The sequence below is a fragment of the Onychostruthus taczanowskii genome, unplaced genomic scaffold (genome assembly GCF_017590055.1).
Source record: "Onychostruthus taczanowskii isolate IOZ18803 unplaced genomic scaffold, ASM1759005v1 scaffold5, whole genome shotgun sequence".
In the NCBI taxonomy this organism is placed as follows: Eukaryota; Metazoa; Chordata; class Aves; order Passeriformes; family Passeridae; genus Onychostruthus; species Onychostruthus taczanowskii.
In genome coordinates, this window is record NW_024502568.1 from 1,869,267 (window position 1) to 1,884,678 (window position 15,412).

General features: G+C 40.8%; 1 protein-coding gene across 1 annotated transcript in view; it reads right to left on the reverse strand.

Moving 5' to 3' along the window:
- ARHGAP22 (Rho GTPase activating protein 22) overlaps nucleotides 1–15,185 on the reverse strand; it is a 108,599-nt gene extending 93,414 nt beyond the window's left edge. The window contains exons 1-2 of the mRNA XM_041415617.1: nucleotides 14,991–15,185; nucleotides 10,888–10,975 (exon numbers count right to left, since the gene is read on the reverse strand). Coding sequence (XP_041271551.1) covers nucleotides 10,888–10,975; nucleotides 14,991–15,170 — 268 coding nt within the window. The 5' untranslated portion in view covers nucleotides 15,171–15,185. The remainder of the gene's footprint in view (nucleotides 1–10,887; nucleotides 10,976–14,990) is intronic.
- Nucleotides 15,186–15,412: the final 227 nt, after the last annotated feature.

Below are 15,412 nucleotides of genomic sequence, written 5' to 3' on the forward strand. Positions count from 1 at the left end.
CAATCAAATAATCTGTAAACCAGGGCAAATTATAGACTTCCTGTTCACAAGTTAAAGCCTTCATAAAATGAGAAGTTTACTTTCTAAGTCAGAGTCAGGATGGATTATTCCCAGGATTTCCAAAATACATAGTAAAGCAAGTAGAAGTGGCTTGCCAGGCCACAGTGGTATGACTCTCCACAGATTTCCAAATAGCCATTGGACTCAGAAGAAAGAAAAGACTATTCTGGCAATATAATAACAGAGGTAGAAGAGTACATTACAACCAGTCTTAGTTCATATATATCTAAATACTCTAACTCCCTTAAAGACCAATTACATTTCTTATAAGAGCCTGAAACTACAAAGTGAATTTTCTAGCCTAGTACTTATTAATAAAAGTGACATGCTACCTCCCCTAAGGCTTTTTGCTATGAGAGCAGAGCAATGTAAACCATCCTCACCCTTTCAAACCCCAGTCTTCATCATTCCCTGCCCTCCAAATATACACTTCTAGTATGTTTAATATAAACTGCAAAGGAAATGTTTTTGAAAACTCCAGTTCTCTGGGTTCCAAAGACTCTGAAAAATAACCTGCTGAGAGAAGAATTAAACCTTCATCGTTTAAAGGAACAATTTATAGTTCATCTATTCTTCACAGAAGGCATTAGCATAGAAAACATGAGGTCAGTGTAGATATATCACCACACTACATGAGAGACAGCATGAAAGTACACACTTTGTATTCACAGGTTGCCTTGCCCCAAGTGACCTAAATTTCATTCCTGTTAACCAGGTTAGGTTGGGTTTACAATGGACCACAGATCTGTTAAGAAAAGGCTCAGAGGCTTAAAAGAAAAAAAAAAAAAAATGTATCAAAAGTCCCTGAAACCTGGTCTGTCCACTCGAAGTGGAGCAGAATTAATTTAATCTGGAAAATATCTTCTGCTGAACCCTTCCAGAAGGTATCATTTTGAGCCTCTGATTCACATACAAACCACATGATGTAAAAGCAGAGCCTTTGTGGTCTCTGTGGAGCAGAAGGATTCTCACACAATAGTGATCTCTGCAGACATTTCTCTTTGTATTAGTAAAAGTAATCTTTCTCCTCATTACACTATTATACCAGTACAGGCTTTCTTTTGACACAATTATACTGGAACAGAATTACTAATTTAGGCAAGGCTCTTTATCTCTCAAGTTAGCATTTGCCAGAGTGCTTATAAATCTTCATAGTAAAATACACAACCCAAAATTCAGGGAAGCAACACAGTCTGCACAGTTATCCTTCAAAGCAAATAATACATGGTCAGTTTTAAGAGTCTATTGTCTTACACACACTCCCTTTTAACACTGTATACTTTTAATTTCACAGCTCTTTTCTTTGTTATCTCAAATTCCTCCTGCCTCTTTCCCCAAGTTTTCATGTCTGTCTGACAGTTGGTGGTTAAAAACAAACTCCAGAACTAATAACAGTGCTTTAGGAGTCCAGGATGATACATAACATTTCTGATACCATCTGGTAACATGGGTATCAACATCTTAAGTGGACTCCACTTGGATGAGCAATGGACTCTTGCTAAGATTCAAAGGCAGACTTTGAAAGAATGCCTCTTTACAGGCCTGAGCACCTGCCAGAACAGAGACAGAAGACACAAACTACGATAAAGTAAACATTTAAAGTCTGTCAAAAGAAAAAGCTATATAATGACCAACGAGCTTCCTAATGGAAGAAATCACATTCGTTTCAATTAGAGTGCTTGAAAAAAATTTGGAATATTAAGCTCATCAGAATATACTGTACAGACTACAGTCCTGACCCCAGCTGCCTCACTGCCTCTAGAGAACAGTACCTCGAGCAGAGCCCCTGTGATGAGTACAGTAGAGACACTGTGAAGCTTATAATGAACTTTAGGGTGTAATGCTAGTAAAGTCAATATATATTAGCCACACTGCCATAAGGGTACTCAGCTCAGCACTCATGCATTCCCTACAGTGAAACAATACCTGGAAAACTAGCACAGGGAGTTAAATCCCTCCCCAGTAAAAAAAAAAAAAAACCAAAAAAAAAAACCCCAAACCCCCCCCCCCCCCCCCAAAAAAAAAACCCCAAAAACAAAAAAAAAAAAAAAAAAAAAGCCCATACCAAACAAACAAACAAAACCCCCTGTGTGTTCTTAAGCTGGGTGTAAGGCTTAAGTGCTACCCCATAGGCAATACATCCTTGTCATATTTCCTCCTCCCTATGAAGTTCAAAAAGCCCAGAGCAAACAAGTTCACAGTGATAGCATGCTAATTATCCCTAAACCATTTCAGACAAATACAGAGGGGGTTTTGCCTGTGAACTCTCTCTCACAGGTGTTTGACACTGGGCCAGCTGTCACTTCAAACCAGTGCATTCATAAACACCCCAGACAGCAGTTTCTCAGTTGTTTTCTCTTTTGGATCCTGGATCAGCACACTATCAGCTGCACCTCCCTTTCCCCCCTACACTTCTTGTGAGCCTTGTCAAAGGACCTGTGTTTCAGTTTTCTTGCCTTTGCTTCCCAGAATGACTTCCACATGGTATTTCCGAGTCAGTGTATTCTACTGAGCAGTTAAGGTGCAGTGCTATCAGGTACCTCAAAAGCTGAGTGGTGCTGCCTTACAGGCTTGCCAGTCTCAAAGAACAGAGTCACAGAATCATTAGGCTTGGAAAAGACCTCCAAGACTGAGTCCAACCTTTGACTGAACATCACAATGTCAACTAAACCACAGCATTAAATGCCATATCCAGTCTTTTCTTGAACACTTCCAGGGACAGTGACTTCACCAGCTCCCTGGGCAGCCTGTTCCAAGGCTTGACAAGACTTTCAGTGAATAAATTCTTCCTAATGTCTGCCCTGAACCTCCCCTGGCACAGCTTGAGGCCTTTTCCTCCTGTCTTTATTTCACTTCTGCTGGAATTTAGTGTGCGCTGTGACATGGCCATATATCATGTATCTTATTTTACTTCAGCATGCTAACCTAATAGAGTATTTTGTTAGCCTCAGAGATCCCAGACTTTGCATAAATCTTGTGGAGAATTCACCCATTGTTATTGCAAATGGGAACACAGCTGTTTCTGGGGCTGAACAAAACCCATAACAGCAGCAACAGAGCACACAAGCTGTAAAATGTCACTGAAGACTTGATTTCTGACAAACTAGCAAGAAATATAGAGATGGTACTACACAACTGATCATGCTGTCAATTTGATAAGCATATCTATATGTAACAAAGCCGTACTTGCACCAGAATACTTTAAAAATAAAAAATTCTTCTACTCACTACACATGCTTTAGGACTTAATATATTATCCTCAAGGCAAAATATTCAATAGCAGAATGCACTCTGGAAGGTCTCAGCAGGAAATATTCAAAATCTTACTTAATTTGCACTGAAAAAATCAACCTGAGGAGATCAAATGATGCCTTGTACATTTTCACTACAATGTGCCATCACACTACAAAGCCGTATTTCTATATCCAAAGGGCAACCTGTATAAAATGCTATATTTGTCTCTCAGGAACACAATGGGTTAAGGAAGACTGCTCAAAACCAGTCAGAAGTTACATTTTAATGATCTGCACTAGCAGAAAGCCCTATTCATGAAACTTCTTAAGTCTCATGCTCCTTTCACAGCAGGCCTTATGTGACTGCAATTGAAGCTTTAAAAACCATCATTCTTCTTTAAAGCCAGCACGTGCATTAAAGACAGCTAGGTGCTACTGACCAGGGATCAAATGCAGAACTTCTGGAATTCAAATCCCAGGACAGCAGAACACAGGTATGCTATTGCAGCCCATTTCCAGTCCTACTTTCAGCTGCCCACGGCCCCAGAGCACTGAGGGATAAGACAGTACAACTTGAAGTAGATCAAACACTTCTAATAAAACAAATGCAGGATCTTGTTTATTTCATGAAGCAGGATCATTACCTGCCAAATGCAAACATAAGCCTTGGGCATTGCATATGCTAGGGGAAAAAAGAAAACAAAGCAAAAAGCAATTTACAGCTGCAGGTGCCTCCTGATGCCCTTCAAGATGTTTTAAATTGATAACATAAGGTGAGCCAAAACATTCTTAACTATCAGAGAGCCTCATCAGCCTCAGGGGAAAAGAGGAGCCCAATAACCTTTCTGCCCAAAATTTTGGATGCAGTCCCAAGACCTTCACCTGCAATGAGTCATCACCTTAGGCAGGCAGAAGAGGACTGGTCAAGTAGGGATACAGCACTGGACTAAACATAACACTTACTGAAATCAATAAAGTTACATGAATTGAGACCAAAGTTCAGTCCTTTTTTTTCCACATTCTCTTTTCATAAGAATTCAGTGACATGATACAGTCAAGCATTCAGGGAAAGTACAGATCAGAATATCAGTAAGCAAATAAGCCTTGCTTATAGAAGGTTTGAAATGCTAGCATTTATCTGCATAAGGGAAGTGAGGGACTCCAATAATTCCTCAAGTACCAGTTCATCAACTTAAATCCATTAGTAAAACAAGCCTAGAAATACTGGCAGCTGATTGATACTTCTATTGAACTAAAGGAAGTTATCACAGTCTGGACAGGCCATGAAAGCTATTTTTTCAGTTCAATAAAAGAATCTCAGTAGAATTAAGAAAGGAGTAATCCCAAGAAAGGCAGGTAGTACCTTTTGGAAAATGCCAATGCATTAAAATTTCAAAATTTTGAAGATACATATTTTGAAAAATAAGTTTAGCAGGCTCAGAATGGGGGAAGAGGAAAACAGTCAGACAGATGCCACTAAACAGCCCATAAGCACTGGGTCAGTATGTTAACCTGAAACAGTGGAGACCTACATCCAGGTGGCTTCCCCACACAGTCCTTTCTGTATGTGTCTGTACAGAACAGGTTCTGCTCTTACATTACAGTTTTAAGACCAAAACAAGACTCAAATAGGTAAACAATTTGAACTTGAATGTTTTCAAAGACTGTTGATTTTGGCATCTGAGACAGCAGCTTATATTGTGAATACATGGAGTATGTTCAGCACAGAATACTACAGAATCACAGAATATTCTGAGTTGGAAGGGACCCACAAGGATCATCGAGCTCAGATTTTTAAGTGAATGACCCATATGGGCATCAAGCCCACAACCTTGGCCTCATTAGTACCATGCTCTAATCAACCGAGCAAACGTGCAGGAATGTATTCAGTATTCAATATTCAGTACTGTATTCTGCCTACAGAACACAGTATTGGCTTGACAGCATGGGCAAAGACATCCTTAGGGAACTCCTGCTTGCTGACTTGCTTTGAGGAGACACGAATGAACAAAACACAGTAGCTGGTTTCCTCTGAGAGGATGAACTGATGCTCCAGGGATTCAAGGCATGTGCCATTACCGAAGTAAGAGCCCAAGGAGAAGCTGGAAAGAGCCAGCACCATCTAGTGCTCAGGAGAGACGGAGCAAGCAGAGCAGAGAGAACAACGCACCAACACTCCCCAGGCACAGAACTTCAGGAGACCACACTTGCAAGGAAACTCAAACTGCACTTGAGCCTAAAAAGACCCAAGTGCAGCTGGGAAAAGGCAAGGAGATGTACCTGTCATCATCTGAGTGTTAAAACGTTATTACCTTAAAGGTCTCAACCCACGAAAAAAGGTAATAATACAAAACAGCTTCCAGACTATGACTGCAAAGAAAACCTACAATTTTATCATTCTGGGCACTCCTTTGGAAAGAAAATTTAGAAAAAACATTTAGTGTTTCTCACCCCTCAATAAATGGAAAAGTCTATCTTATGTTCCAAGAGACAGGTTTTTTAGTGGCACACAACTGCATGCTCTCAGCTGTGCTCCAGACATCTAGAAGCAATAAACACAGATCTGACAGGGCCCTCCACTGTAAAACCAAGACCACCAATCTTCTTGTCCAGGTCAATGCAATGCCATGGACATGATAACATCCACAGCTCTCTTGCTAAGTGTCTCCAGAATGCACTGCTACAACTACTCTGTCTTAAACTTTCTAGGAGGGCACAAAATTACTTTATTTTGCTGCCATTTCCCTAGTCAATATGGTGGATGCCAAATCACAGGAATCTAAATATACCTCTCAAATATCAACGCCATTGCATATTCAGATATGCACAGCCAGTTTTCAGCTGTAGACTTCAGGAGAAAATTACCAATGGCAAACTCAGGATCCTGCTGTTAATTAGAAATGCAATTTGCATTGAATAATAGAGAACACGGAATGATTTTCAATGTATGAATTTCTAATTTCTTTCCTGGTATTTTAATTACACAGCATCTCAACAGGAACTGAGATAAAAAGGCCACAAAAATAGCTTAATTGTTGTTGATCACCTGGGATGCAGAAGTGTACCACAGATCAGACTGCTCTGTGGGCACCATTCCACCTGCTGGTACAAGACAAACAAGCTGCCACTCCAACTTCTCTGTCAGATACTGTCAACAACACAAATGGACCCCTACAGAACAAGTAGACAATAATTATTGCTCCTGTAAGAATTAGGACTCCTACCTTCTTATTCTGCCTTTCTTGTTTTTCCTTCTTGTTATGTAGCCCAACCAAGGCTATGAAGTAGCTTCTGAATAAGCCCTGCACAAAGTTTCTGCATGAGGCATTTTATTTTGCCACAGCCAAACTTCTGACATAAAGCAACCTCTACTCCATCTTTGAAGAATTCGGTATTCCATGCAAGTTCCTTTTGTAAGGGCAAGTTGCCTATAGTGAATTAAGTCTTTATAACTAACTGAAAGAGCACACCATAGAGAACTGACTTCTAAAATGAAAATAACCTTTGACATGTAGATCATGTGTAGGCAGTGATGCTATAAAGATCTCTGGCTAAGCCTGCAAAAAGACCAAGGTAACAATTATGAAGAGGACTGAACTGCTTCACTAAAAAGAGAGCTGCTGCTAACTCAACTGGAGCACAAAAAAACAACCTGAAGGTGCAGTTTTCACCACCTTAGTTGAACTGACCTGAAGTCCAACTGGTTTGAGAACTTTTTTCAGTCATGAGGTCTGAAATGAAAGATATGATTAAATATCTGGAAGCAAGATCAACGCCTTCAGCAGCTGTTTCCAATGGAAAAATTAAACTCATTACAAAACTTCACTCTTAATCTCACAAAAACTCTCACCTAAGAGCTGTCACTGTTCACCTTGGCAAAAAGCACTGTGGCAAGAAACAGGAACTAGCTATCATGAGTGATAAGGGACATGAAAATGTGTACCATGAGTACCTCCTAACTTCTGAACCTTTTTACCACTCCCCTTCGTGATTCTAAAAACCTTACTATATCAGGAAATTCTCTGTCTGCAGAAGAACTTGAGCATCTCATAGTGCTGGAAAGACTGGGGAATGAAACTAGGTAGACCACTTGCCACCAGACATTAAAACATTATTTCCTAAAAGGTGAGACTTCAGGAGCACTTAAGTCATCAACATTCCTTAAGACTTTATCAGAGCTTAATCCCTGTGGCTTCTTACAAGCTGCGTACACCACTCCAAAACGCACTGTAACCCCAGGTCAACATTGAGTTGTTCTGTTGCCCCTAGCAGCAGCAGATGCTGGTTTTGTTGCCAGATTCAGACTCCTCTTCCAAACAACACAGATAATTTCATCCATAAATACCAGCTGCTGTGGAATTATTACCCCAAATGGTACAGCATTTGCACCTGACCTCATACTACCCTCATAACTTTACAAAAAACATCCCCCACCACCTGCTACTGTGCACTGGAGTAGAACAGCTCACCCCACCATTCCACTTTGAACATCTATGATGAAGGGAAGCATGAATGGATTCAAAAGGGTCCAGAAATTTGCAGTTTCCCCAGAAAGGAATATAGAGAATATACCTCAGGAAGTCCTGTCACCAGATCTAACCCTGGTTTGACTGTAGAACTGTTCTGCAGTCTCTCTGTCCCTAGTTAACCCTTCTCCCCGCTGCCCTATACAGCTTAGAAATGAACTTGATGAAACATGAATAAAACACAATGCCCATCATTAGTTCTTGTTACTCAGCAGAAAATCAATACATGCTCTGTTACAGCACAGGACATGCTGTTACTCCAGTCCCTGCCCTCTGAGGGAACAGCTCTCACAGCCAAACCTAACACAGCCTGCAGCAGAGGAAAGGTGGCAAGATCTCAGCCACAGTTGCACAGCAAGGACGCTGCATGCCTCAGCCATCAATCACAAAATAGGGTTTTGGAGCTAACTGGTGTCACAGACTTTGGAACTCTTTGGACATTTTTCAGATCTCAGCTGCTTCTCTTTGCCAGATAAGCTGGTATCAGCTATAGGCACACTTTATGAATGTTACATTCCATTCTTAATTTTATTTGTTAAAGGTCTGATGCTTACTAGCACAGTAAAACCCTAATCTATACTTAGAGCTATTGAATGCACCTGTAGTCACAATATCTCCAATTTAACTAAGACAGATTAAAAAAAAAATCTTACCATCCCTATAGAAACTGTAGAGTCCCAGCTTATAGTGGGATAAATGAAATGCAATTAGGCAGAAATGTGATCATGGCCATACATCTAACACAGGGAAAGATGGGCAGTGATGAGAAATAAAGATCTGGGTCCTGCAAGATTATTTGTGCTTCCCTTCCTATCTGGCATCTGTTTCAGAGCTGTTCACTACGTGGGTGTTCTGCAGGCTGGCAGCAACGCAGAACACGGTCATTTCAGAACACATACAAAAAAAGAAAAGGCATTTATGCCAAAACCAGCACAGAATAAATGTACTGTGAACAAAATGGGGAACTCTTCAGGCCACATTCTCCAGTGACGTCTGTGTCAATCACATTCTGTATTGACTGGCTATTTATAGTGGTTTTCAATATTTACTCTCCATGTAGCAAACTAAGTTTGCTACAAATGGGATTTAGCTGCATAAGTTAGGGAAAATATCTTCATTTTGCAGACAAGTCAGTGCTACACTAAGACTGAAGAGTTTTTTCAGGGAACACAGAAATGTGCAATGTCAATACACCAGACTGAACATGAATGTCCTGGCTCCATCACCATGCAAAACAGTGTCATTTTTTCCTCCTTTCTGAATAGTCCCTTTCAACTAGCCACATGGCCCTGCTTTACCAACTCACCTGAAGCAACAGCTACCTGCAGTTTAGGACAATTCTTTTGCAGGCTACAAAAATATAACCTGATAAGTTGGACAAGTAGTTATTTTGACATCTGGAATCAGATGAACTTCAAATCTGCAGGAAACTCAATAAAGCCAGTCTGTGGCTCAGTTAATTATTTCAGATCACTGCCAGAACACATGGGATCATTCACAATCACAACAACCCAAGTGTTTTCACATTGCAGGTCCACAGTCCTTCTGCAACTGTATGGGGCACAATTTTTGCAAAATGGTGCAGATGTGTCACATTCAGACCAACAATTAATGCCACTTCCTTGGAGATCCTCCATACAGGCAGCACTGTGAGCTCAAAGCCCTGCTGTTTGTGGGGCCCTGCCTATGAGGGCACATTGCAGTATAAGGGAAAAAAAGGGCATTAATAAATAGTGAACAGTGATAAGTAAGAGGAAAAAACAAATCTCTTCTCCCCAAATAGCTTCCTGCATGTCAAATAGAATTCTGTGACTAAGGTGTTGCAAAACACTGCCTGGTGGGGTCATTAAAAACCTTAAGCACTGCCTGTTCTTGCACTGCCTGATACTGTCTCGAGAGGGGTGTGCAAAAATGGCATTTTCAGCCAGCCTAACTGGGTGGTAATAAAAAGACCCTAAAGAGTAAAAACAGACCTGACTCCACAGCAACAACATACAGGGACAAGTGTTTGTTTTTAAAAAAATCCATTAAAAAACAAGAGGCAGCCTAAAGCAATTACTTTTATCTACCCTACTGATAGCACCAATGCTGTGGGGAGAACCAATGCTTAGCAGCATGGACAGGTAGTCCATGCAGGACAAGCTGGCAGTGAAGTGAAGCATGACTGAGACAGTGCACTCAGTTTTTCAGTTTTTAGCACAGTCACATTCTCTGCCTCTTCGTTTCTAGGAACTCAGTCTTCATGTCCTGGGAGATAGATGAACTGGCTCAGTCCTTTCAGGGCTCTCATTCTTCTGCTGTAACACTGCAGCACTGCTTTTCTCCTCTGTCAATCCTGCCACCCGAAACTACCTCCAAAATACACTGCATTGAAATCCACGCACAAGGTTTGAACACAATCAGAACTAAATCAACTGAATTGAATTGCTCCTATACTGCAATAGGGAACTTAATTCTAAATCTATCCTGGAGATACTAACTGACCCCAGCAAGCGTTAAAATGGGAGCTAAAATGACTGCAAAAGTTTTAGATTAATACTACAGTGACAGATCATTAGATTTTCTACCTGAAAAAATTTCAATCTCATTTCCATGCTAGGTCATTTATTTTCTTAAACCTTTTATCCAAAAGGGAAGAGTTTTGAAGCTTTTTGTCTGCCCTCCCGCCCACTTCCCAAAATAATTAGTATGCATGAAAGAAATTGCATCCAGATACCACTTTTCCCTAAGTTCTGTGCTCTGCTCTGTGCCTGTTTTTCCTGTAACAACCAGAAGAGTGCACCCATAGAGAGACCACACTACGCTCCAAGCAAAGAGCCTCTCCAAAGAGGAAAGTCAAGGATCATGATACATCTCAACTGCTGTAAAATGAAAATGAGGCACCATATCAGCACTTATATCCAGAACAAAGAACACCATGTAGTCAAGTCCCTTTTCTCAGCCTCACTGGATAATATTGTCAGTGTATCAGGACATTCAGGAGTGACCAATACAACTCAATTACCATTAGTGAGAATTGATGGGAATGATGTGATGTTATAGTGAAAGCACAAAAAATGCTGGCATACCTGGAGTAATTTCAAACAGATGTTTCCCTGGTTCATCAGGATTAGGTGGCAGCTCGTTCACCTGACTGCCTTGCAGTAGTATCAAACCCTGTAATGGACACAAACATTAGTGAAAAGGGAGAGGCTACTTAAAGGTAAGGAAAAGATAATAAAATGTATAGTGAACTCAATTCCTGCTCATCTACAGGTCCAAACACCTTTCTACAGTTCTGAGCAAGAAAATATTTGAGCTGGTCACCCACCTGCTTCACTGCCCTTTCTCTCACACTGGACACTGCTGGTTAGGGCTGTTTCCTCTGGATTAGCACTTCTCTGAGCATGCAGAAATGATTCTCCTTGGTTTCCATACCTAATTGTCCTTTGCAAGAGTTTCATCTCACATTACATCTATTCTTCCTACACCCTTGAATTTCTGGTTGCAGCATGCATTTGAATAAAATGGCAGATTTTCCAGAGATGCTCAGTACACAGAAGTTCCCAGGGAAATACTTGAAGAGAGCAGCTAATTCAGGTTTGAAAGACAATGGACTACCTTTTAATACAAAAGACTAAGAAAAAAAAAAAATGAGCTCCTCTACTTCCCAAGTTCAAATGCTGCCAGTATTCAGCTTCATTTCCACTTTGTGCCTAAGCATAATCAAGACAATGTATTCCAGTTAGGGAACCCTGCATAGTGACATGGTATCTTCAAAGTGAACAAAATCCTCTTAATCTATGGAAAAGCTGGAAAAGACATCACAGGAAGCTCTTCTCCAGTAACCTGAGTGAAACAAGCATTTAATCTCTGATATTTTAAAGGGTTTCCAGCTAACATTCTTTAGGACATATGCACAATCAGACAGACAAATTACAGTAAAAACTGGGTCTCTCAAGAGTTAAGCTATGAGGAAGGTAATCAGCAGTTCCCACTCCTGCACTGAGCTGCCCTGGAATGCAAACGGGGTTCAAAGCATCTTTCTTGATGAACAGAAAATGAACAAAGTTGTTTCAGTCAGGTTTTTCACACATATCTCTGGTTGATGAGCATGTAGCTATGCATGTTTACAGATCTGGCAACAACCAAATCCAAGACACACTGGACCATCATAACATTGGTAATCAAAACAAATTCTAGTTATGTTATTTGTCAGCTTCCAGATCCACATATAATGGAGTAATACAATTAGTGTCTCATGAGACAGACAATCCAGAATTTCAACTAACAGAAGACAACTTATCATAAGAGCCTTGCAACCTTCTCTATAAAACAATGAAGCCAGATGTGTTACTTTTCATCGTCACTATTCAGTATAACTTCCATAGCTTTGCTCCTCAGGAATACATCCTCCTACAAATGCTTTGTTCAACTTCAAGTGTCAAGGCTCAGCTCCTGTCCCCCACCCAGTGTAAGGGTAAGGTTGTGGAAGGACATCATAGAGGAGGGCACTTAGCAAAGTCCACGCTGAGTGGTTTCTCAGGAATGGCTGTAAGATTTTAAATTGAGGTAAAACAAGTCAACACAATAGGATAAGCCTTCACTACCCTTACCTCCCAATCCTGTTGCCCTGCAATTTGACTCTGAGGTTCACTGAAATTAGAAGATAAACTGAAGACATTCCAGAGATAACAGGAAAACACAGGAAAGGCAACTTGACAAAAATGCAGATGCATCTGAATTCCAAATGGTATCAAAAAGTATTGTATAAAACATCATCTTTAAAGTCCAGTGGCCAGAACACATTCTAGAAAATTCTGCTGTTTTATAAAGTGGAAAATTCAAGCCCACTGCAGAAGCATTAAAGCCTTCCATCATGTCAAGGAAGGGTTAATGAATTAGTAGCACAGTGGCTTTTTTTCCCCTGAAAATTAGGGAGGAGTGCATGCTCTCTCCTTTCCTGGGAACAGAAACAAGCCCAAAGCTACTTTAAAAACACAAACATATTGACAGAGTCAGTAGGAGCATCAAAAACTCTTTACAGGTCAGTCCTCCCTTCCCCCTGTCCTCACTGGGCAAAAAAAAAGAAAACTCTGCAGAAAAGCAATGGTTGCAGATCCACCCTCTAACCTTTGGTCTCTGATGGAGTGGGCTGTGCAACTGCAACTGTCATGTGGCACACAAATATACACACCTTCCACAGTACTCAATCCATTAAGACAACTCTTACAAAAATTTTCTTTCTTAAGAAAAATTCCTCTTCACTCCAGAAAGCCTGTGTGATTCTCCTGCCATTAGATTACAGCTCCACCTTTTCAGCAATATTATTAAAGAATATTTACAGTTTCCTCTAAGAATCTGAAAGAACAGCTTTCATAAAAATAGGCAAATGCAACACTCATGAAGAAAAAGATGTTTCATGTTTCTCTTTTGAAACATTATGCCATAATTTGACTTTATCAGGTAAACAACAAGAATACAACTCTCTTCCAGAGTATATGGAACATGTATAAATAATCCACATGTATAAATAATCAAGTAGGTGGAAGATCAATGGGAATTTCAGTGAAACTATTGATTTAGTTTCTACACACAAGCTTAAAGGCCACATTTAATAAATAAAACAAAAATACTTAAAGTAGGCATGAGTACTTTAAGCCTGAAGAAAACTAGGGATTAATATCAATAACAACTGGAGAAAATATCTCCATGGCCTATAAAAAAAAAATCTCCCTACAATAAAGGGTCTCAGCTGCCTTCCTAAGGTGCATGGGCACATCTGTGCCATTGCCCCTTCATTCCAGAGAATGCCAAGAAACAGCTGTCTGTAAGTCCCAAAAGTACATCTCACCTGTGGGATGCATACAGTCCTGGCTGAAGTCAGATGCAAATCCTAATTTGCAACTCCTATAAGAATAGTCACAACACAGTCCTGTATCATCCTACACAAAATATCTTCCCACAGTGATAAATGCATGGCAACCCTGTGCCCAAAAAGGGCCGGGGTTAAAGAAACCCTTACAACGTGACTACCTGAAGCCATTTCTTCCTCATCATGTTCACTGACATGGTTCAAAAGGGCCCAGCTCTCCCACATGCATTGCATATGAAGATAAGGTTCCTGGCTTGCAAGTGCAAAATCCAGCTGTTGCTGGCAGCATCCCGAGTAATCAAGTTACATCATCAAGTTCAAATCTCTCTAGCCCTTACACAGCAGACTTTCCATAATTATGGACCAAATCTCTGATCAGGAGAGTGCAAGATATAAGATGCAGTCAATATCCTCATTCATCTACCGTATTTATGTCAGGCCCACAGGGGAATATTAATTTCCATTCTCACTCTACAGTGAAATTTATGTGTGACAGTCAAGCAGGCAGCTGCATCAAGCAGTTTAATAATTGTCTATAATGAGTGTGTGGATGGTGATGATATTACACAGGCTGACTGTCACTCTGTAATGCCTGTACTGACTCATCAGGAGCCAGCAGCACAGGGACACTGTCTGGCTCATTCAATTATGTTCCCTCTGTTCAGTGACTCTGGTTAAAGGCCTGACAGTCAAAACAATGACTATGTGAATTATGATGCATAATCTACTACAGCAACAGGAAAGACCTCAGCTCCAATGCTCTGAGAGAATTTTACAGGCATTAGAAAAACAGGAATAAGAAATTCTTCATCTCTTCTGTAAACTTTAGCCCATAGCACAACACCCACTCCCTCCCCCCACTAAAACACACATTACAGCCCATTCTCAGCGTGTAACCAAACCCACACACTCCACACACACAAGCCAGCTCCAAGCAGCTGGTTCACCTCATGGCTAACAATGGATTAGCTGGGAGATTTCGAGTCCCAGCTGAGCAAGAAGGTTAATCACTCCTGCCTCAGTAATCTGCAGCTCCACAGCTCTTCTTGTCAAACTCCAGTCTCATAGCTGACCATACTAAGATCTGGAGGTCAGCATGCCCTAGTGGGTAAGTAAACACCTTCTAACCTTTTCCCAAGCTCTACCACTTGTCTGGTAGTAGAAAAGCCTCCCTGCAACATCTCGTGCCTTTGAAACTCCTTAAGTGTGAATGGTTTTGGTGAGGACAGAAAACATCTGAAATGAGCTGTCAATCAAAGCACAGCTGTGATCACAGTGGAGTCACAACCTTTAACTCCTGCACTTCCTTAGTCATACCTGAGGTTTAGTTTCATCTTCATCCTTGTAATAGAAGAGCTGATCCCCACGCAGCACAAACCACCGCTGCTGCCAGTTCTTCATAATGCTCCTTTGTTTCTTCAGCCAGCCACACTTCAGCACACGATCCTGAGGGTTTGGAGAACATGGTCTGGAGGGAGGCCCAATCTGTTCACCCATCACCAAACTCCTTGACCGGGCTGAAAAGGCAATTACAGAGTAAGTGAAACAAAGAAATAATAGTAAGAACACTCAGAGAGGCTAAATAACTGTTCCACACTTCCTTCTCAGATATGGACAGACATGTTTCCTTTCTGAACAGGTACTTGTTTTTCAGGGTGCACATTCAAGTTCATGATAGTTAAACACAGGACAAACATCATCTTTTTTGATACTGTTCACTCCAGAGTGTCTAAAGAGAC